The sequence below is a fragment of the Protomyctophum parallelum genome (genome assembly GCF_964188405.1).
Source record: "Protomyctophum parallelum genome assembly, chromosome: 5".
Classification (NCBI taxonomy): Eukaryota; Metazoa; Chordata; class Actinopteri; order Myctophiformes; family Myctophidae; genus Protomyctophum; species Protomyctophum parallelum.
The window spans coordinates 16,432,103-16,457,102 of record NC_139702.1 but is presented as its reverse complement, the minus strand read 5'-3'; the positions used below and the strand labels follow the sequence as shown (position 1 = coordinate 16,457,102).

General features: G+C 44.9%; 1 protein-coding gene across 2 annotated transcripts in view; it reads left to right on the top strand.

Moving 5' to 3' along the window:
• The first annotated feature begins 1,992 nt into the window (after positions 1–1,992).
• Positions 1,993–25,000, top strand: part of LOC310859052 (pre-B-cell leukemia transcription factor 1-like) — a 29,995-nt gene continuing 6,987 nt past the window's right edge. Inside the window, exons 1-3 of one of the 2 annotated variants that reach the window (XM_083765411.1) lie at positions 1,993–3,804; positions 12,066–12,139; positions 24,305–24,552. In XM_083765411.1, coding sequence (XP_083621537.1) covers positions 3,545–3,804; positions 12,066–12,139; positions 24,305–24,552 — 582 coding nt within the window. In that variant the 5' untranslated portion in view covers positions 1,993–3,544. The remainder of the gene's footprint in view (positions 3,805–12,065; positions 12,140–24,304; positions 24,553–25,000) is intronic. The other variant, XM_083765410.1, reaches the window with a different exon arrangement.

Below are 25,000 nucleotides of genomic sequence, written 5' to 3'. Positions count from 1 at the left end.
TCCACTTCTCGCAGCTGCGAGCTGGTAAACCGGACAGTTCTCCACTATTCCAAAACAACAGTGTTGTTTTCAACAGTGTTGTTTTAAAATGGTAAATGGTGCATTTATATAGCGCCTTTATCCAAGGCGCTTTACAGAGATTGTGCATTACATTCACCCATTCATACACCGATGGCAGCGGAAACCATGCAAGGCACCAACTAGCACATTGGGAGCAATTAGGGGTTCAGTGTCTTGCTCAAGGACACTTCGACAGTAACTCTGGGGGAGCCCGGGTTTGAACTGGCAACCCTACGGTTACCATCCAGGCACTCTACCCCTGAGCCACCGCCGCCCGGTGCGTTAATATGTAAGTATTTTCAGCAATGGGATAATATATTTTGTGGTGGTCATTTTGAAAGTAGCTCTCCAGTCTAAAAAAATCACACCCTCAGAGTAAAACAACATTGATTTTACAATATAAATAAGGGGGTCCCAGAGATAGAAATGCCATTAAACTGATGGGGGTCCATGAAATTAAACGGGTTGAGAATCACTGCAAGAGCCGTAAAAACTTCTCTCATGGGGGTCCCTGCAGGCATATCCTTTCAAATGGGGGGTCCGCGGGGCTAATTGGTGTCAATTTGGGGGTCTCGGACAGGAACAGACTGCAGGTTGAAAAGACCCTCAGCTCTGAACTCGGTAGAATCTGCACCTGGCTCGCTGATAACAAACTATCCTTACACCTGGGAAAACCTGAATCCATTCTCTTCGGATCAAATAGTAATCTCAGCAAGGCAGATTGCTTCTTGGTTAGAGTGGGTGACAATCTTATCACACGAAAAGATGAAATTACCTACCTAGGTTCCATCCTGGAGGCCAATCTTTCCGGTGATAAAATGGCCACCAACGTAATCAAAAAAGTCAATCAAAGAACAAGATTCCTTTACAGGATATCCTCACTGGTCAACAAAAACACCTTGAAGACCTTAACAGGAGCCCTCGTACAAGGTTTCTTTGACTATGCATCCACCTCTTGGTACCACAGCACCTCAAAGGCCCTTAAAACAAGGCTCCAGACCTCCCAAAACAAACCTACTCCTAACCCCCCGAACCCACCTCACCCCTGCCCACTTTGACAGGCTGGGATGGCTTAGGGTCGACGACAGAGTACAGCATCTTGCAATGGGTCTGGTCCACAAGATTCGATACACCACCAAGATACCCATGTACCTGTCTAAATACTTCCTTAATGTAAACGAAGTCCACACCCACAGAACGCCCTACCAACAGTCATTAAGACATGTGAATCCCTTGACTCCTTCAAAACCGCTCTCAAAGGGCACCTACGGATGGCTGCAATTCGAAACTGGCCTCTGTAAAATCTGAATCCCCCCCCCCCCCCCTTTCCCCTCACTGTATGTATCTTTTCCCTTTTTGCTTCCTTATGATGAATTCCTGTTCTGTTCTTTAGCTACATAGAAGTGTCTATTTCATGTCTCTAAATGTTTTGATGAATTGAACATGGTGGACCCTGTTGTAAACAAGTGTAATGCTTTATTGGGTCGTCCACTCACAGTTATCAGTCTTTGTATTGAGTTTGTGCTTGAAATGTACTGTAATTCTACAAACTGTTAATAAATATTTCAATCAATCAAAAAAAAAAAAGTCCTTGACATGAAAAGGTTTGGGACTCCTGCCATAGATAGCAGGCTATAGTATCACCGCCACAGTTTACAAACATACCGGTAGCCTATAGATAATCAAAACAGACAATAATAACGCTGAACGCGCCTCTTGTGGTGTGAAAATGAAACTGCACCGTTCCTTGTTCCCCTCCCCGGGGCCCGGTGACGTAGAGGACAGGGGAGGGGAGGGATGGATGGGAGGGGGACTGTGTGTGTGTGTGTGTGTGTGTGTGTGTGTGTGTGTGTGTGTGTGTGTGTGTGTGTGTCGGTAATGAGGCGTTGGGTTGGGAGGAGGAGTGGAACGAGGTGAAAGAAAGAGAGAGAGAGAGAGAGAGAGAGAGAGAGAGAGAGAGAGAGAGAGAGAGAGAGAGAGAGAGCCGCGCGGCGCAGGCAGCAGAGAAAGAAAGAAACAGGAATAATAATAATAATAATAATAACAAGTAACCAGCCTCTATCTATCTATCTATATCTATCTATCTGCGCCGGGACGGACGGACCGACCGACCGGGGATTGTTGGAATATATTCTAAAGACGGAGCTCTGGGTCGAACACACCGCGGACCCCCGGATGGAATGGAGGTCACGTAAATAACGGCTTTTTTCCAGCGTGAATGTGGCGGTCATTACACTTTTAATGACCGTCCCTGCTGCTGGTCGCCTGGACTTACTATAGAGACAGAGAGAGAGAGAGGGACAGACAGACAGAGAGAGAGAGAGAGCGTCGACAACAGTAAAGGAGAAGAAAAAAAAACGGTCACGCTGGAATTTTCGGGTCGGATCTACTCCACAGCACCGTTCCTCCTCCTGCCATCTTTCAAAATAAGAGGATTGTATTCCTGATAGGCATATATTGTGTTTTTCTTCCTCACCGAACCGAACCGAACACAGCTACAGAGGCTGCCGTTTGTAATGGCATGGAAGCAGGCCCCGGCGGACCAATATAGTCTTAATAGTTGCAGAATGGTAACAGGCTAGTCTATATAGTCTGGACTCTGGACGGTTTAACAGGCTAGTCCATATAGTCTGGACTCTGGACGGTTATAGTTGGTGCTTTATATTGTTGCCATTTTTTCTTTGCTCGCAACAAGACCACCTCCTCCCCCCCCCCCCCCACACACACACACCCACCCTCCTCTTTTGTCGTTTTGCGTTCCATCCAAAGGAAGCTTTTTTTTATACTCTCTCTACCTTTTCTTTTCTTTTGAAGCTTCTCTCCTCCTCCTCCTCCTCGTAGGGCCTCCCTGTCTGTCTTGTCTTGCCCTTTTTAGCATAACTGCCGTTTGGTGAAAAGAATGAGAGCCATGTTGATGCACACAGTCTTACAATAGTGTGTTATATAGTAGCGGCTCCTCGCAGCCATCCAGGGGGAAGAAGGAAGGAAGGAATGGTGGGAGAATCGTGGCCTTACGTTGCCAAAGAAGGAGCATTTTTTTTTCTAGAGGCCTAGTTGTGCGTTGTTGCTTCACTCGTTACTTTACTACTTTACACAAGTAAGTATAATAAGACTGCACTTTTTTTTCCTCCTCCTTTTTTTTTGCCTTGTTTTTCCTTTCTTTCCCCAGACTATAGGCTAGTCTGGGTCAGATAGATAACAGACCCGTCGTTTACTTACCTGGCGGTGTGTGTGTTGTGTTTTGAGAGAGAGAGGATAGAGGGGGGAGTTTTCTTCCACCCTTTTGAATTGAAGTCCTCTTCTGTGTCTTCAAGTTGCTCCATAAGCTACCTCCGAGAAGAAGAAACCCCCTTTTCTTCTCAACCTAAAGAACCCATATCTCGCTGTACTGTAACCGTTATAGGACAACAACAACTGTCACATCATTAGGCTACTCTAGCCACACTCCCCCCTGTTATTATTGTCACACAACAAAACGACAACAATGGAGGAGCAGATCCGCATGATGTCGGGTCTGGTCGGCCTGTCGGGACTGTCGGGGCTGTCGGGGGTGGACGTGGGGGGGGGAGACCACCACCACCACCACCCCGGGGGAGGAGACCACCACGCCGCCGGGAGGAAGACGCACAACAACAACAACCACGGCGGGGGGTCGGTGGGCCAGCCCGGACAGCAGGACATCGGAGACATCCTACAGCAGATCATGGCCATCACCGACGAGAGTCTGGACGAGGCCCAGGCCAGGTGAGAAAACACCTAGTTACTGGTACAGTCACCTGGTATAGTCACCTGGTATAGTCACCTGGTATGGTCACCTGGTATGGTCACCTGGTATAGTCACCTGGTATGGTCATCTGGTACAGTCACCTGGTATAGTCACCTGGTATGGTCACCTGGTATAGACACCTGGTATGGTCACCTGGTATAGTCACCTGGTATGGTCACCTGGTATAGTCACCTGGTATGGTCACCTGGTATAGTCACCTGGTATGGTCACCTGGTATAGTCACCTGGTATGGTCACTCATTATGCAGCACGAATGATATGATATGATGGGGTCATCCCTATGTTCTCCAGGTTCTATGTTCCCCAGGTCCTATGTTCCCCAGGTCCTATGTTCCCCAGGTTCTATGTTCCCCAGGTTCTATGTTCCCCAGGTTCTATGTTAGCGTTAGGTTTCTGGTTTAAAGACTTCAGTGTTTTGTACTATACAATTGTATGTATAAGTACAGAACAAAGTACAGAACAAAGTATGTTTGTTTTTGCCATCTTTGTTGGAGAGTCTGAGCAACCGGTGTGGTGGTGGCTCAGGCGTAGAGTGCCTGGATGGTAACCGTAAGGTTGCCAGTTCGAACCCGGGCTCCCCCAGAGTTACTGTCGAAGTGTCCTTGAGCAAGACACTGAACCCCTAATTGCTCCCGATGTGCTGCTTGGTGCCTTGCATGGTTTCCGCTGCCATCGGTGTATGAATGTGTGTGTGAATGGGTGAATGTAATGCACAATCTCTGTAAAGCGCCTTGGATAAAGGCGCTATATAAATGCACCATTTACCATTTACCAATTATGTTTTAGTTTATTTTATGCTAGTGTCAATTTTCAGTTGCAGGATAAGACTAGATAGTTTAAGTAGCCTATAGGCAGGCCTAAAGTTGTTCAAAGACTGCAGAGCTTAAATCAGGATTTGCTACTAAAAGTAACACTAAGACTACGTTGCTAAAATACTTTACTAGAATTACTAAAATGACTAGGTTGACTTTGACTTTGACTTTATTAATTCATGCTTGCAGTGGAGCCGAGGCCCCACTGAAAAAACTGCAGAACTTTACAAATTGATACATGATAATAATAATAATAATAAAATAGACTAAAAACACACAATTATAAGGTTAAACATTTTCAGGGCAGCAGAGCATGGTCATGTATGCAGTTCAGATGGCCATACTGTGTTTTTGTGCAGCTAAATAGTGTCATTATATAGCCTGACTGCAGTGTGCACTGTTGAATTTTTCAGCCTGTTGGTCTTGGCCTTGGGTTCGGGTTCAGCCAGCTTGTGTTGGTTCCTCAAAGTTTAGGTTTCTGGTTTAGGTTTAGGTTTATTCTAAGTGGTGAACAAAGAACCTTTTTTGCATGGTGGGGAACATATAACCTGGGGAACATAGAACCTGGGGAACATAGAACCTGGGGAACATGGGTACGCTCCCAATATGATAATGATAATGCATTTATTTATATATATAGCACATTTCAAGACATGGTCACAAAAGTGCTTTACCGTTAGTGGTTCCCAAACGTTTTCGTGTCAAGGACCCCCAAATCAACATTTATTAGGCCACGGCCACGGCTCTAGCAGTGATTCAGCGACTGTGGCTCAGGAGGTAGAGCAGGTCGTCCAATGATCCATTGGTCGGCGGTTCGAATCCAGGCTCCTCCTGTCTACATGTAGAAGTGTCCTTGGGCAAAGACACTGAACCCCAAATTGCTCCCGATGTGCTGGTTGGTATACCTTGCATGGCTTCCGCTGCAATCGGTGTATGAATGTGTGTGTGAATGGGTGAATGTAATGCACAATCTATGTAAAGCGCCTTGGATAAAGGCGCTATATAAATGCGCCATTTACCATTCTGAAACATTAATTTCATAGACCCCCCAGTTTCACACGCATTACGCTACAGACCACCGATTCAATGGCATTTCTATCTCTAGTACCCAAAATATATATTGTAAAACCACTGTTGATTTGGGAGGCATACTATGATCCGAGGTGCGCTGGGGGTCGGGAGAGGGTTGCGGTTAAGTTTAGGTGTCTGCCCCGGGGGAGGTTAGGGTGAGGGTTTGAGGTAGGTTGTCGTTCGGACCAATGCTCCGTCGGATCAATGTACTGTACTCTGTTGATTTAACTCTAACTTACAGACTCATAAGGGTCCATTTGGTTCCTAACGATCTCTCATTGAGCTATAGGGACCCCCTGGAACTCCCTCAAGGACCCCCAGGGCTCCCCGGACCCCACTTTGAGAACCACTGCTTTACAGAACGGGGTCAAAACAACAACATAATCACACATTATATGATATGATATCGTTGCTGTCGGGAGGAAACCTCCTAACTCAATTTTTGAGGGTTTAGATTATTATATTTTTGGCATAAATCACTAAAATCAGTGCTATTGAACACCCTTTACGTCTGTGTGTTGTTCCATAAATCAGTGCTACTGAACACCCTTTACGTCTGTGTGTTGTTTCATAAATCAGTGCTACTGAACACCCTTTACGTCTGTGTGTTGTTTCATAAATCAGTGCTATTGAACACCCTTTACGTCTGTGTTGTTTCGAAAATATTGAACCAACAGAAAGTAGTAAAACGTGCTTTGGACAAAACCTCTTAACTCCATTGGACCATCAAACTAAAGCAGCTAACTCCACCACCTCTCCCCCTCTCATGGAAGTAATTGACAATATATTAAAGTTACAACACCAACTTTGATGAGGCAGTGTTGCTTTGTTTTAAAAAATATAAGGTTTTATTTTATTTCGTGAAAAATGCACATTTTTCATTCCCTGAAAAATGAACATTTTGGGGTCATGAGGTCTCAGCAGAGATCTGATATGATATAGTATATATATAGTACTATATATATAGTATATATATAAAGTACTACGGTACTTTATTGACAGTTCACACTGAAATGTGTCTGGCGACTCGGCAGCCATATGGATGCAGAACACAATAGAGTGTCGCAGTCCCGCCCCCTACCAGGGCCCAGGAAATGATTCTCTGTTCATTTTCCTCATAGACATTTCAAAAAGTATTTATTTAAAGACGTTTACGCCGCGGACAAAGCCAACTTGAGTCGTGACAACTCATGACAACAAACATTTGTTTGGTCCAAAATATTGTGTTTGTTCTCATGAGTATGTCACGACTCCAGCTGGCTTTGTCCACGGCGTAACAGTCTTTAAATAAATACGTTTTGAAATGTCTATGGGGAAAATGCATTGGTAATCATTTCCTGGGCCTGGCGTCATCATGACAGGGGGCGGGACTGCGATGCTCTATATACACACACATTTGACACACAAAAACAAAACAATATTACATACATAAAGACATGAAGACAATTAACTCATTTTGGACCGAGCTCGATACAAAAAAGGCTTCTAAATCCTAAATAAAAATCTGAAAAACCCATGTTTCTATGTCAGTGGTGCTCAACCTTTTTCATGTCAAGGACTCCCAGAATTATCTCTAATGGGTCACGGACCCCCATCTCAAAATATGTAGTTCCAGGGACCCCCCAGAAGCCCAGAAGCCAATATTTTGATAAAAAATGTTCGCTCTGAAATATATATTCTAAAGATTTGTGACACATTTTCACGATTTAAAAAAATAGCAAAAAAGCTCTATGAGCTTGTAGATCTGCTATTTTTCAATAGCTAAAGTATAACGCTTAAAACACCAAGAGGGGTTAAGACAAGAGCAATGTCCACTGCTTAGATTAGATGGCTATTCTATACTACAACTCGACTGGTGGACAAAGAACCTCTTCAGTCTGACCTTATTGTATGCTGGAACACCATATCTCCTTCCTGAAGGCAGCAACCTATACTCTCCATGCAAAACATGGCTAGTATTAGAGGTGATATTCCTTATATTCTATACAACACATGGTTAGTATTAGAGGTGATATTCCTTATATTCTATACAACACATCGTTAGTATTGGAGGTGATATTCCTTATATTCTATACAAGACATGGTTAGTATTAGAGGTGATATTCCTTATATTCTATACAAGACATGGTTAGTATTAGAGGTGATATTCCTTATATTCTATACAACACATGGTTAGTATTAGAGGTGATATTCCTTATATTCTATACAACACATGGCTAGTATTAGAGGTGATATTCCTTATATTCTATACAACACATGGCTAGTATTAGAGGTGATATTCCTTATATTCTATACAACACATGGCTAGTACTAGAGGTGATATTCCTTATATTCTCCATACAACACATGGTTAGTATTAGAGGTGATATTCCTTATATTCTCCATACAACACATGTTTAGTATTAGAGGTGATATTCCTTATATTCTATACAACACATGGTTAGTATTAGAGGTGATATTCCTTATATTCTCCATACAACACATGGTTAGTATTATAGGTGATATTCCTTATATTCTCCATACAACACATGGTTAGTATTAGACGTGATATTCCTTATATTCTCCATACAACACATGGTTAGTATTAGAGGTGATATTCCTTATATTCTATACAACACATGGTTAATATTAGAGGTGATATTCCTTATATTCTATACAAGACATGGTTAGTATTAGAGGTGATATTCCTTATATTCTCCATACAACACATGGTTAGTATTAGAGGTGATATTCCTTATATTCTCCATATAACACATGGTTAATATTAGAGGTGATATTCCTTATATTCTATACAACACATGGTTGGTGTTAGAGGTGATCTTCCTTATATTCTATACAACACATGGTTAATATTAGAGGTGATATTCCTTATATTCTATACAAGACATGGCTAGTATTAGAGGTGATATTCCTTGCTAACCGTAGGATGCTGTTATCATACGTGGATGTATGTATAGAGTCTCTGAAGTGGTTGTCTAACAATCTTTGAACAAAATGTTAAGTTGTTGCAGCAGTTGTGACTTTAGGGCTGCAGCACAAAAACAGCAGGATGATATAAAGGGGTAGCCCCTTCTGGGGGTGGGGGGGGGGGGGGAGGGCGTCATCCTAAATACCACAAAAAATGCACACGGTTCTGAATGTCTCTACTGGGGTTAGGGCCAAAGTGAAAATGAGAGTTTAGGTCCATGGGGTTACAATTTACAAATGTAGGCATTTAGCAGACGCTCTTAATCCAGAGCGACTTACATTTAAGCAAAAACAAGGCAAGGCATCACATATATAAAAAGTAGTTATCATGAATCGTGTATAAGTTAAGAACGTAACAGTGGAGTATCTATGTCAACTATACATACTATACTATATTATACAATATACATATGTACTATAAAGTGCTATGACTACATAAAATGCAATTCTAGTGCTGTCTACGTAAAGAGCTATAAGTCTGTCTAAAATACTATCTGTGGAATGCACTTCCCATTGCAGTCAGAACTGCAGCATCACTCCCAATCTTCCGCCGTAGCCTGAAAACCCACCTTTTCAGACTCCATCATGGCCCATAGCACTTACCCTACCCCCTTAGATAGCATTTCTGTTGACTTAGATAGCATTTGACACAGACTTATAGCATGTTATGTAGACAGCACTATAATTGCATTGTATATAGTCATAGCACGCCATAGTACATATGTATAGCATAGTAGAAAATATGTATAGTTTATATGTATAGTGTATGTATAGTTTCATTATATAGATATTCCACTGTTACTTTCTTAGCTTACGCATGTTTCATGATAAATGCTTTTATGTGATGTATTCCCATGCTTTTTGTTCTTGCTTAATGTAAGTCACTCTGGATTAAGAGTGTCTGCTAAATGCCTAAATTGTAAATTGTATCTAAGTCGACATAAAATGCTATCTAAGGGGCTAGGCTAGGGCAAGTGCTACGGGCCATGGTGGAGTCTGAAGAGGTGGGTTTTCAGACTACGGCGGAAGATTGGGATTGGGGTTGCAAGGTTTCGGTGATGTGAGTTACTGCCATGGGGGGGGGGCAGTTTGAGAAGAACACACACACACACACACACACACACACACACACACACACACACACACACACACACACACACACACACACACACACACACACACACACACACACACACACACACACACACACACACACACACACACACACACACACACACACAGAGAGAGAGAGAGTAACATTTCTCTCCCCTGTCGTTCGTCTCCTGAACAAATGCTCTTAACTTTCATGGGCGCCCAGCGGGGCTAATTAACTGAAATGAGTTTGCTAGACGCCTCTGATTGATCGGTCATCACGTCATTAACGCTGAATAATGACAAAGGGCTGGAGAGAGGGGGGGAGGGGGGGGAGGTAGGGCTGGAGAGAGAGAGAGGGGGGGAGGGGAGGGAGGGAGGCTCCTGCATTTCAAATGTTGTTGAGGGCCATTTGGGGGACGCTTTGTGTGTGTGTGTGTGTGTGTGTGTGTGTGTGTGTGTGTGTGTGTGTGTGTGTGTGTGTGTGTGTGTGTGTGTGTGTGTGTGTGTGTGTGTGTGTGTGTGTGTGTGTGTGTGTGTGTGTGTGTGTGTGTGTGTGTGTGTGTGTGTGTGTGTGTGTGTGTGGTAGCAGTTGGCGTGAACCTGCTTATCGGTTGCAGGCTGATCGAATTTCACTCCGCTTGACCCTCGTCTGCTGTAAATAGCCTCTGTGACCCCCCCCCCCCCACACACACACACACACACACACACACATTTAGTAAGCTGTCTTGTTATAATGTACTAGTCACTTGCTGGCCTGTTATAAGCGTACATACATATATATATATATATATATATATATATATATATATATATATATATATATATATATATATACACACACACACACACGCAAGTCCATCTGACCTCACTTTGACCTCCTGGCTGGTGGCCGACCACAGGCCTATATACACTGTTATTCATTTAGCATGTAGTTCTTTAACCTCAGGCCTATATACACTGTTATTCATTTAGCATGTAGTTCTTTAACCTCAGGCCTGTACACTGTTATTCATTTAGCATGTAGTTCTTTAACCTCAGGCCTATATACACACTGTTATTCATTTAGCATGTAGTTCTTTAACCTCAGGCCTATATACACTGTTATTCATTTAGCATGTAGTTCTTTAACCTCAGGCCTATAATACACTGTTATTCATTTAGCATGTAGTTCTTTTTACCAGGTGCTTGAAAAGCACCTGGACTACATTTGCACGGAACCACTACTGACGACCGTAAAGATCACTTTTAGTGGCGACTTTAGTGACGAGTTGGCTGCCTCCTAGCGACCTTACTAGCAACCTATAGTCATGATTGGCTGCCTCCTAAGCCAATGGGAGTCTGAACGGCATAAGAGCCCATACTCCGGAACGCCGAGACTCCGAGCGAGAAGCTAACAGAAGCTAACGTTGTGAGCTAACTGAGGCTATAGAGGACAACCATAGCAAGTGAACCGACAAATGGAACGTCGGAAACCAACGAAACCTGCAGGCGCTACGAGAGCTTGTAGAGCTGGAGAGACATTCCTGTGTTCCTTTTTCTTAGTTGGTAAAGGAAAGGAGGAAGACATGACATACACACACACACACACACACACACACACACACACTACACATGCATCAATATAGCAGCTATCGGCCTCTGTGGATACCTGGCCATTTAGGGTTGCAAAGACCTAGAATGTATTGAATGGCACCAACACCACCTGCCTCACACACACACACACACACACACACACACACACACACACACACACACACACACACACACACACACACACACACACACAAACACACCCATGCAGTCTGTTCTCTCTAGAGAGTTTTTTCTCTCCCCAGTTTCATTGCAGAGTACAATCAATTGTCCAATAATAGGTGTGCAAGTCCAGCTGTCCACACATGCACGCGCTCACACACACACACACACACACACACACACACACACACACACACACACACACACACACACACACACACACCCCTCCCCTCCCCTCCCCTCCCCTCTCCTCTCCTGTCGTCTCATCTCTACTCCTCTCCTCTCTTTTCTATGGAGCTGAATACGGTAAAAGTTCAGTCGATTCGATTCAAATGAGCTTTCTCATGTTTTAGTAGCAGTTGTTTCTCTCTCTCTCCCCTGTCTGTGTATTGTATATTTTAATGTATTGTACCTTTTAATGATTCATGGGTTTTTGATTATTGTTTGGACCCAATGTTTTATACATTTGTGTCAATAAAGTAACTAACTAACTCTCTCTCTCTCTCTCTCTCCACAACGAAGGAAGCACGCATTAAACTGCCACAGAATGAAACCTGCCCTCTTCAGCGTCCTGTGTGAGATCAAAGAGAAGACAGGTGAGTCATTTAATGACGTTAAACCACCCCCTCCAGTGTAATATTGCAATTATACAACAGTTACCCTTAAAACTAAGAAAATCTCTGAAAAAAACATATATACAGATATATAGACAGATGTAGGTCACTACGACCACAAAGGTCCCAAGAAACTAGCTAGCCTAGCCACGAGTCTGCTGCGCTCTGGGAGAACAGAGTGGCTGAATTGTTTGTTTTGATTAGGTGGTGTGTGTGGTGGTGCTCGTTTGAACCCACGGCTAGAAGGCTGCTTCAACCAATCGGATTGCTTCCTGGAAACGACCTGTTGTATAATCGTTACTATGACACGGTGATGGAGGCCGTGGCTTCACATCATATTCATTACTTGCGCAAGCAGAGCGCGCAAGTAATGTTTTCGCCCGGTCTATTCCGCCGTGACAGCTGTCCCGCCATTCGATGTTTATGCAGAAAAACATCAAATCTGTGCCTGTTTTGCTGGGACCAAATGACCACAAATGACCATATTTCTTACGTCATCATTTAGAGCTAGTCATACGTATACTATATACATAATCAGTCAAAATAAAATAGCAAATTGTGCCTGATCTGCTGGGACCAGAGTACGTGGTGTGTATATGTATGACTAGCTCTTAATGATGACGTAAGAAATATGGTCATTTGTGGTCATTTGGTCCCAGCAAACCAGGCACAGATTTGCTGTTTTCTTGCATAAACATCAAATGGCGGGACAGCTGTCACGGTTTTTGGCGCAAAGTAACCACAGTATACCGCTAATCAACTTACAACTACACACTCTATATAGTATATATATATATACGTATATAGTATATGCCTATATACTATATATATACTATATATAGTATATGCCTATATAGTATATGCCTGCTTTGCTGGGACCAAACGACCACAAATGACCATATCTCTTACGTCATCATTTAGAGCTAGTCATACGTATACTATATACATAATCAGTAAAAATAATATAGCAAGTTGTGCCTGATCTGCTGGGACCAGAGTACGTGGTGTGTATATGTATGACTAGCTCTTCACCCAAACTTATATAGATAGAAACTTGAATCATAATTAATAATACTAGGTGTTTATATGCATAAAGTAGGTAGGTAGCAAATAGTTACATCTAAAAATGATACATTTCAAACGTTCCTTCACAGAGATACTGAGATTTGACAGTTTACAGCGGTCGAAAGGACTTGCGTGCTCTGCTTGCACACTAGTTGGCCATTTATGGCCTACTAGTGTGCAACAAGCAAGTATGCACTCGACAGAGTGCAGTTCTAGTTATTATTATTATTATTATTACACCCTGAGGATTTTACTGTATAGTTGAGTTTGAACTACTCTGGCAGAAACAGGGATGTTAGGCCCGGTCCGGCCTAGCGGTCCGGACAGGCACCTAGGCTGCTAGTCACGCTGTGAAGCGTGTCGTGGGTTCGACTCCCGACGGCGGTCGGACGGGAAAACCGTGAGGTTCCCGGTTCCATCCCTCTGGGCTCCCCCCAGAGTTAGTGTCGAAGTGTCCTTGAGCAAGACTCTGATTGCTCCCGATGGCTGGTTGGTGCCTTGCACGGTTTCCTCCACCATCGGTGTGTGTGAATGTGTGAATGTAATGCACAGTCTATGTAAAGGTGTGTGAATGTGTGTGTGAATGGGTGAATGTAATGCACAATCTATGTAAAGGTGTGTGAATGGGTGAATGTAATGCACAGTCTATGTAAAGGTGTGTGTGTGTGTGTGTGAATGTAATGCACAGTCTATGTAAAGGTGTGTGAATGTGTGTGAATGGGTGAATGTAATGCACAATCTATGTAAAGGTGTGTGACTGTGTGTGAATGGGTGAATGTAATGCACAATCTATGTAAAGGTGTATGAATGTGTGTGTGTGAATGGGTGAATGTAATGCACAATCTATGTAAAGGTGTATGAATGTGTGTGAATGGGTGAATGTAATGCACAATCTATGTAAAGGTGTGTGAATGTGTGTGTGTGTGTGTGTGTGTGTGAATGGGTGAATAGAACAACAGGAGAACGTTGGTAGAAACAGAGATAGAACAACAGGAGAGAGTTGGTAGAAACAGAGATAGAACAACAGGAGAGAGTTGGTAGAAACAGAGATAGAACAACAGGAAAGAGTTGGTAGAAACAGAGATAGAACAACAGGAAAGAGTTGGTAGAAACAGAGATAGAACAACAGGAGAGAGTTGGTAGGAACAGAGATAGAACAACATAGAGAGAGTTGGTAGAAACAGAGATAGAACAACAGGAGAGAGTTGGTAGAAACAGAGATAGAACAACAGGAGAGAGTTGGTAGAAACAGAGATAGAACAACAGGAGAGAGTTGGTAGGAACAGAGATAGAACAACAGGAGAGAGTTGGTAGGAACAGAGATAGGACAACATAGAGAGAGTTGGTAGAAACAGAGATAGAACAACAGGAGAGAGTTGGTAGAAACAGAGATAGAACAACAGGAGAACGTTGGTAGAAACAGAGATAGAACAACAGGAGAGAGTTGGTAGGAACAGAGATAGAACAACATAGAGAGAGTTGGTAGAAACAGAGATAGAACAACAGGAGAGAGTTGGTAGAAACAGAGATAGAACAACATAGAGAGAGTTGGTAGAAACAGAGATAGAACAACATAGAGAGAGTTGGTAGAAACAGAGATAGAACAACAGGAGAGAGTTGGTAGGAACAGAGATAGAACAACATAGAGAGAGTTGGTAGGAACAGAGATAGAACAACATAGAGAGAGTTGGTAGAAACAGAGATAGAACAACAGGAGAGAGTTGGTAGAAACAGAGATAGAACAACAGGAGAGAGTTGGTAGGAACAGAGATAGAACAACAGGAGAGAGTTGGTAGAAACAGACATAGAACAACAGGAGAGAGTTGGTAGAAACAGAGATAGAACAACAGGAGAGAGTTGGTAGAAACAGAGATAGAACAACATAGAGAGTTGGTAGGAACAGAGAGGCGGGAACGGGACTATAGGAGAAGAAAGGGAGGGAGAGAGAGAGACAGATTGATGGATGAGTTGGAGAGAGGAGGCAGTAATGGTTGTGTTTCAATGGATCGGCAGACGGGTTGATAAGCGCCAGACCCCGATGTCTGTCAGCTCTGCGCCCCACTGACGTCTACTTTCACTGGGGGGGCCGGTGTCACCCGATGCCCCTGCTTTGGCCTAACTCTGGGGGTGCTTATAGTCTGCCAGAAAGCAGTTTTTTATGTGTGTGGGTTAGGGTTAGGGAGTTAGGGGTTAGGGAGTTAGGGGTTAGGTGTTAGGGAGCTATGTGTGTGGGTTAGGGTTAGGGAGTTAGGGGTTAGGGAGCTATGTGTGTGGGTTAGGGTTAGGGAGTTAGGGGTTAGGGAGTTAGGGGTTAGGGAGCTATGTGTGTGGGTTAGGGTTAGGGGTTAGGGAGCTATGTGTGTGGGTTAGGGTTAGGGGTTAGGGAGCTATGTGTGTGGGTTAGGGTTAGGGAGCTATGTGTGTGTGTGTGGCTGGCTGGGTGGGTGTCTGGGTATGAGCACCAAAACAGCATGGTTGTTTTTCACCACCTGTGTGCAACCTAACACACACACAAATTAACCCATTTTGGGCGGGAACCCTTTTTGGTGTTAGCATTACGTTATGCTTTAGCTATAAAAATAGCAGATCTACAAGCTTGTAGGTCTGCTATTTTTGAAAAATCGAAGAACGACTGACATAGAAACATAGCTTTTTCAGAAAACTGTCATTTTCAAACAGACATTTTTAGAATCTGATCTCAGGTCAGAATGGGTTAACTGTATATATGGTGATTTCGGGTGTGCCAGTACAGTGACAGTACAGTACAGTAGAGTAGAGTACAGTAGAGGGACCCCCACACGATAACTCTCAATTCTCTACCGTTTCGGACGTGGGAACCGGGCCGGCACGCTGGCCGCGGCCCTGTCGGTCTGGACCTTCCGGGACCCCCCCACACGGAGTTGCACCACTCACTTTTCTTTTTTTTTTACAATGAGATGACATGTAATCAACTCTCTCTCTCTTTAGCTCTCTACCCCCCCCCCCCCCCCCCCCCACCAAGGCGGGTCTTGATGCCGTCGTAATGACTGTTTTTACACTTGCTGAAAATAGCCGATCTATAAGCTCACAACGCGGCGTGCTGAGACGCGTTGTGATCTTGTAGATCTGCTATATATTTTCAGCATGCAACCACGTGTAAAATGACTTACACGGGATCTCTTGTCCACTAGTCCCCTTCCTAACATTTTAGTCTAGTTTTTTTATTTGTTGACGAAATTGTCAGTATATTTAGTCTCAGTTTTAGTCACCATAGTTTTCATTTAGTTTCCATTTAGTTTTCGTCAGTGAAAACAGGTACTCGACAGACATTTTGTCTTAGTTTTAGTGGAGGAAATCCTTATCAACACTGTCTGCTGCATGCATCTAACACAGTGTACAGGGTGGGCAGTCTGTGAGGCGGGCCCACAATCCACACTAATTAATGATTAATTGAAATTAATGGGTTCCTCAGGCAGGCTCTACCACTCTCTTCTGTCTCTCCCACTCCGACTACTATTCTTTTATATTTTTGAGTGGTGCCACCACTCCAAGGAACAGCAATGTCCGTGTTCACCTATGTGTTGCTTCACCTATGAGTATGTATGTGACATTATTTTAGGATAAACGCACACACAAATCTATATATTTTTTGTAAAAATACGAAATACATTTGTAAATCATGGAAAAACATTTGCAAATCTTGTAAGCACATTTGTAAATCTTGGAAACACATTTGTAAATCATGGAATCTTTGTAAAACCTTTCGAGACATATTTCTCCCCATATAACACGCGCCTATAGTTCATTTTCAACGAGGCCTCCGTTTGTTGCTCTTAGAAGTCTCGGTGCGACAACGCAGGCGTATTGACGTGAATTTGTTGCGCGCGTTGCTCGGTATTATTATTTGTATATATCTGGTGTTGTGTTTATAGCAGACTCCTCACTCAACTCCAAAGCAAACTCCACATGTCCCAACATTTTATTTACCTGCCATAGTGTCGACCCCTTACCCCTGTGTGGGATCTGTGGTTAGACTGGCATAGTGTCGACCCCTTACCCCTGTGTGGGATCACTGGTTAGACTGGCATAGTGTCGACCCCTTACCCCCTGTGTGGGATCACTGGTTAGACTGGCATAGTGTCGACCCCTTACCCCCTGTGTGGGATCACTGGTTAGACTGGCATAGTGTCGACCCCTTACCCCCTGTGTGGGATCACTGGTTAGACTGGCATAGTGTCGACCCCTTACCCCCTGTGTGGGATCACTGGTTAGACTGGCATAGTGTCGACCCCTTACCCCCTGTGTGGGATCACTGGTTAGACTGGCATAGTGTCGACCCCTTACCCCTGTGTGGGATCACTGGTTAGACTGGCATAGTGTCAACCCCTTACCCCTGTGTGGGATCACTGGTTAGACTGGCATAGTGTCAACCCCTTACCCCTGTGTGGGATCGCTGGTTAGACTGGCATAGTGTCAACCCCTTACCCCTGTGTGGGATCGGTGGTTAGACTGGCATAGTGTCGACTAGGGCTGACCTTCGATTACGTTTTTGATGATCGACGCTTCGATATTAATTTGTTTCGATCTTCGACGCTTCGAAACCCAACGGGGGGGGGGGGGGGGGTTGGGACGCGAGGCGAGGCGAGGCGCGGCGCGCGAGGCGAGCAGTGACTCTTTGGTTTAAACAACGCTATAGCGGAGAGAAAGGCATGCTTCGATTGGTATCATTTATTTTAAAGAGAGAGGAGAGAGGAGCGCATATTGGATTGGTCTTTTATTTAACAATTAAACAGCGCCTGAAACAGGCATTACCTCTCCATCAAATAAAAATATATATAATCCAAACTCCTCTGTCAATTGTAAACGAACGATAACATGAATAAACTCTTCAAGCCTGACACTTGTCAGAAATAAAATCAACCACGGTTAATTTGATTGATCATAAAGTTAATGTGACTGTGAGTGTGCGTATGGGAAAAAATATATAAACTGCACAGATTATAGATCACTTGGAATTATAACAATCTGTTGAGTATTGCCTGAATAATGCCACTAGTGAAATCCCATTTTTATCGACATGCGATGCCGATGGAGAAATCCCACATAGTTAAATTACCTCATAGTCATGCTGCATGCGCTGTTGGTCGATGAAGAATTATAATCCAAGGTTTGTCAATCATATTATGGTTTATGGTTGAAAGTAAACCATAATAAGTAAACTTTAAGAAGAGATCTGCAGTAATTGTGCTGCAGACATGTAGAGCGCATGAGAGCAGCTCCGCTTGCTAATTGAGTGGACATTTGCGCAACTTCACTGCATGGCATTACAGTAATTAGTTATTTGCCAGCACCTGCTCCAATATAGGCCTAAATCAAACTTTATTTATATAGCACATTTAAAACAATAAAAGCTGACCAAAGTGCTGTAGGCCTACAGGCTGAAACAAGTGGAGCATCACCATCGGCGCACAAAAAAAAACATAATTAAAAGAAAAAACACAGGCAAATAGGCTACATAATTACAATAATACGATCAGGTGCAATTAAATGCCAAAGAGAAAAGGTGTTTTGGTCTGGGTCTGTAGGAGCTGCTCTGCTGCATGGGAGTTCACAGTGATGGAACAGGTCAGTCTTCAGACAAGAATAAAAAATATATATCGCTGGCAACGGCAAAATCAATTCTCCGCATCGCCAAAATAAATCTATAGGCCTAGTTTCATTCGTGCCATTGTACTCACTTACTCAGCCAATATGCACAACGCAGCGCATGAGATTGCAGATCTTTGAATTTTCGGTGCGCGCACTCACCATGTGAATCCAAGCAGGAATCACAAGTATAATGTAGCCTACACCGCCAGGCTCCACAAGGTTCTCAGTGCAATGGCGCGTCGATAAAAGTTGAGATTTTATAGTGGCATTATTCAGGCAATACTCAACAGATTGTTATAATTCCATGTGATCTATAATCTGTGAAGTTTATATTTTCATTTGGGTGTAAGTAATGTTTTTATATGACTTATAAAACATGGTAGCCTATATTTAATGTCCACTGAGCTGTGGTGCGTTCCGTTTTTAACACGGGGAAAGAGGAGGCGTTGCGAGGTGCTGCGAGGCGCAAGCATGGCTCGCGGACCAAATGGGGCCGTCTCGCGGACCAAAAGCGGCCGCTATTTTTTTAATGACTATTCGAATCAAAATTTAAAAATCGATTCCCGTGCGTATCGATTGAACATCGATTAATCGATTTTTTTGGGTCAGCCCTAGTGTCGACCCCTTACCCCTGTGTGGGATCACTGGTTAGACTGGCATAGTGTCGACCCCTTACCCCTGTGTCGGATCGGTGGTTAGATTGGTATATTCGCAGATACCGATATGACCCGATATGACCAAATAAGGGCCGATCCGATACTTTTCCGATACCGATACAGTATCGGGACATCTCTACTTTAAAGATGGAGTGCCACCATTTTTTCCACCCTAAAACATGATCATCAGGTATTATTACAATATAAGGGGGAAGAACTTTTTCCAAAAAGTGTACAGTATTTGTTAAAATCATGCTTTTATGTGGACACGCCCACCAGTTCATTAAGTATGCCTGGTCTGCCTGGTGGGTGGTGATGGGTGGTGATCCACCTGAACTGAAGCTGCACCCACAGCTGTAGTTGTATGATAAAGGGGGGAGGGGTTAGGGGAGGGGCTGATAGTGTGGTGTCACTATATTACTGTTTACTTCATTGGCCCGTTTGACTATCAAGGGTTCAGCCTCCAGGAAGAAACCCTAAATACAAAGTCAATACACCATTGCACATAAAAACGACTCCAGGGTGTCTAATGAAGTACTGTCACCTCATAGACACATGAAAAACTGGAAAAATACAAAAATTGTGGCACTCCATCTTTAAACTATAGCAGTATTGTCTTTCTGTCTTTCTGTCTGTCTTTCTGTCTGTCTGTCTTTCTTTCTTTCTTTCTTTCTTTCTTTCTTTCTTTCTTTCTTTCTTTCTTTCTTTCTTTCTTTCTTTCTTTCTTTCTTGTTTTTCTTGTCATTGCTTACATGTTAGTCCGAGTCGCTCTCTCTCTCAGAACTCTACTTGTTACTTTAACTTTGATTGATTGATTGATTTATGTGTTTATTGTGTTATGTGTTTATTGACAATGTTTACAATTGACAAATTGTATTGGAGACGAGTGCCGCGCTAAGAGCTTGTAGGTCTGCTATTTTTGAAAAATCGTGAAAATGTGTCGCAAATCTTTGAATATAAATTCTTTCAGAGCTTTCAGAACTCAAATCTTTGCTTTGGGGGAGGGGGGGGGTGTCCCTGGAACAACATATTTTCAGATGGGGGTCGGCGGCCAATTACATATAATCTGGGATCCCTTTACATAATTTTTTATGGTTTTTCAGAAAACTGTCATGATTTAGAAGGCATTTGTAGAATCATTCCCAGGTCAAAATGGGTTAAACAAAATGTGTGAACAGGGTTCAAGTGTCGTGCGTCAAGTCGTCTCCACGCAGTCATTCCAAAACAGCAATTTCTCTAAAACTTGTTTTTAAACTAAACTAAAAACTAAAACCTTTTCTCTAAAACTGTGCTGATCCATTCTTCCAAGAAACAACTGGACGATCCTCAATCCTCCTGTACACACACACACACACACACGCACGCACCTACGCACGCACACACACACACACACACACACACACACACACACACACACACACACACACACACACACTCACGCACACGTGCGCACACAACCGTGTGTGTGCGAATAAACAAGTAGAGTGTTTATGGATTGAGCGGTGCCTGGATTAATGTAATCCGGCTAATCTGTTGAGGTGAGGAGGTATGTTAGGGTGAGCATCACAGAGGAGGTGACAGGAGGTCTGGGTTAGGGTGAGGAGGTGACCGGAGGTCTGGGTTAGGGTGAGGAGGTGACAGGAGGTCTGGGTTAAGGTGAGGAGGTGACAGGAGGTCTGGGTTAGGGTGAGGAGGTGACAGGAGGTCTGGGTTAGGGTGAGCATCACAGAGGAGGTGACAGGAGGTCTGGGTTAAGGTGAGGAGGTGACAGGAGGTCTGGGTTAAGGTGAGGAGGTGACAGGAGGTCTGGGTTAGCGTGAGCATCACAGAGGAGGTGACAGGAGGTCTGGGTTAAGGTGAGGAGGTGACAGGAGGTCTGGGTTATGGTGAGGAGGTGACAGGAGGTCTGGGTTAAGGTGAGGAGGTGACAGGAGGTCTGGGTTAGGGTGAGGAGGTGACAGGAGGTCTGGGTTAGGGTGAGGAGGTGACAGGATGTCTGGGTTAAGGTGAGGAGGTGACAGGAGGTCTGGGTTAAGGTGAGGAGGTGACAGGAGGTCTGGGTTAAGGTGAGGAGGTGACAGGAGGTCTGGGTTAGGGTGAGGAGGTGACAGGAGGTCTGGGTTAAGGTGAGGAGGTGACAGGAGGTCTGGGTTAAGGTGAGGAGGTGACAGGAGGTCTGGGTTATGGTGAGGAGGTGACAGGAGGTCTGGGTTAAGGTGAGGAGGTGACAGGAGGTCTGGGTTAGGGTGAGGAGGTGACAGGACGTCTGGGTTAGGGTGAGGAGGTGACAGGAGGTCTGGGTTAGGGTGAGGAGGTGACAGGAGGTCTGGGTTAGGGTGAGGAGGTGACAGGAGGTCTGGGTTAAGGTGAGGAGGTGACAGGAGGTCTGGGTTAAGGTGAGGAGGTGACAGGAGGTCTGGGTTATGGTGAGGAGGTGACAGGAGGTCTGGGTTAAGGTGAGGAGGTGACAGGAGGTCTGGGTTAGGGTGAGGAGGTGACAGGAGGTCTGGGTTAGGGTGAGGAGGTGACAGGAGGTCTGGGTTAGGGTGAGGAGGTGACAGGAGGTCTGGGTTATGGTGAGGAGGTGACAGGAGGTCTGGGTTATGGTGAGGAGGTGACAGGAGGTCTGGGTTATGGTGAGGAGGTGACAGGAGGTCTGGGTTAAGGTGAGGAGGTGACAGGAGGTCTGGGTTATGGTGAGGAGGTGACAGGAGGTCTGGGTTAGGAGGTGACAGGAGGTCTGGGTTAAGGTGAGGAGGTGACAGGAGGTCTGGGTTAAGGTGAGGAGGTGACAGGAGGTCTGGGTTAGGGTGAGGAGGTGACAGGAGGTCTGGGTTAAGGTGAGGAGGTGACAGGAGGTCTGGGTTATGGTGAGGAGGTGACAGGAGGTCTGGGTTATGGTGAGGAGGTGACAGGAGGTCTGGGTTAGGGTGAGGAGGTGACAGGAGGTCTGGGTTATGGTGAGGAGGTGACAGGAGGTCTGGGTTAGGGTGAGGAGGTGACAGGAGTCCGGGTTATGGTGAGGAGGTGACAGGAGGTCTGGGTTAGGGTGAGGAGGTGACAGGAGGTCTGGGTTAAGGTGAGGATGTGACAGGAGGTCTGGGTTAGGGTGAGGAGGTGACAGGAGGTCTGGGTTTCCATAGGTCTGTCACGGGGACCACCAGTGGGGGGTTCCGGGTGGTCCCCGTGCAGCTAAATGATGCTGGTAACCAAATGGACCCTCTAATAGATCTGTCACTCTTGAGAGTGTAACATGAATGTTCATTTCACACTCTCAAGAGTTAAATTATTGTTTTTTGCATTTCTGTTTTATTTATTTATTTTATCTTCCCCCAGCCTTTATTGGGACAGAAATAAGTTTAGATTGAATATATGTTTCTATAGTTGGTAGCTGGTTCTGTGTGTGTGTGTGTGTGTGTGTGTGTGTGTGTGTGTGTGTGTGTGTGTGTGTGTGTGTGTGTGTGTGTGTGTGTGTGTGTGTGTGTGTGTGTGTGTGTGTGTGTGTGTGTGTGTGTGTGTGTGTGTGTGTGTGTGTGTGTGTGTGTGTGTGTGTGTGTGTGTGTGTGTGTGGCCAGATGCGGAGGCTGTCATAGGCCTCGTTGTGGGATTATGAATGTGAGACGATCCCTGGAACTACGCAGTAATTGCCACCTAATTTGCATAACTGTGCAAATTAATGACCTCTCAAATGAGCATTCATTTTTCACGGGGTCTTTAGTAGCTCCTTAAGAGCCAGCGTTAATTAACGGTGGTGTGTGCGTGTGTGTGTGTGAGCGCTGTGGTGTCTGTGTTCGTCTGTGCCTCGTTGTTTTTGGCCGGGGATCCCAGGAAAGGTTGGCATCACTTCAGTGCCATAGCAACATCTAGCTGTTTTTCTGTCTATTCATCCCCCCCCCCCCCACTCTCTCTCTCTCTCTCTCTCTCTCTCTGTCTCTGTCTCTGTCTCTGTCTCTCTCTCTCTCTCTGTCTCTGTCTCTGTCTCTGTCTCTGTCTCTGTCTCTGTCTCTCTCTCTCTCTCTCTCTCTCTCTCTCTCTCTCTCTCTCTCTCTCTCTGTAACCTTTCTCTTCTTGAACACATGAGTGTATCAGCAGTGTTAGTACTGTAGATACATTACTAGTACTGTAGATACATTACTAGTACTGTAGATACATTGTCATAAACCTGTTCAATTTCATACCCTTGTAAAAAAAAAAAACTAGTATTAATGTTACTCCCAGGTGTGTACAAATGGACACGCCGAATGGCCTTTTACTGTTTACATACGATAACAGATGCTACTTACACTTGATCTCCTTACCCCACGCTCTGGGGGGGAGGAGGTGGGGGGAGAGAGAGAGAGAGAGAGAGGGGGGGGGGGGGGGAGGGAGGGAGGGAGGGAGAGAGGGCTGTATTTTGCGTGTCTTAAGTACCAGGTCTTATTCCCTAACTTGAGTAAACTAAAGACCTGGAGGTGGATCAATGCCATTTGGCTATTCTGAGTGGCCAAAGAGCATTGATCACAGTGATCACTAGCAGTGATTCTCAACCCGTTTATTATTTGTCTACGGATATTCTATCTCTGGGACCCCCAATGTAAACATGTAAACGATTATGCAAAAAATATATATATCGTGATTATCTCAGATTATCGTGGCCTAATAATAACAACCTGCTTCCTCCCCCTCCTCCTCCCCTCCTCTTCCCCTCCTCTTCCTCCTCCTCCTCTTCCTCCTCCCCCCTCTTCCTCCCCCTCCCCTCCTCTTCCCCTCCTCTTCCTCCTCCTCCCCCTCCCCCCCCCCCCCCCCTCCTCCTCCTCAGTCCTGAGTATCCGTGGCATCCAGGACGAGGACCCCCCGGACCCCCAGATCATGCGACTAGACAACATGCTGCTGGCGGAGGGCGTGTCCGGCCCCGAGAAGGGCGCGGCCTCGGCGGCGGCGGCGGCCGTGGCGGCGGCGGCCGGCGGCTCGCCCAATCAGGACGGCAGCATCGAGCACTCGGACTACAGAGCCAAGCTGACGCAGATACGAGGGATCTTCCACGCAGAGCTGGAGAAATACGAACAGGTACCGTCATGGATGGAGTACGCTAGGCTACGCTACGCTACGATACGCTACGATACGATACGCTACAATATGCTACGCTACACTACGACACGATATGATGCTTTATATATCAAATACACTGGAGAGTGGAGAGTATGTGTTATTGTCTCCACCAGGCCGAAGGCATGGGGAGAGAGTATGTGTTATTGTCTCCACCAGGCCGAAGGCATGGGGAGAGAGTATGTTTTATTGTCTCCACCAGGCCGAAGGCATGGGGAGAGAGTATGTTTTATTGTCTCCACCAGGCCGAAGGCATGTGGAGAGAGTATGTTTTATTGTCTCCACCAGGCCGAAGGCATGGGGAGAGAGTATGTTTTATTGTCTCCACCAGGCCGAAGGCATGGGGAGAGAGTATGTTTTATTGTCTCCACCAGGCCGAAGGCATGGGGAGAGATTATGTTTTATTGTC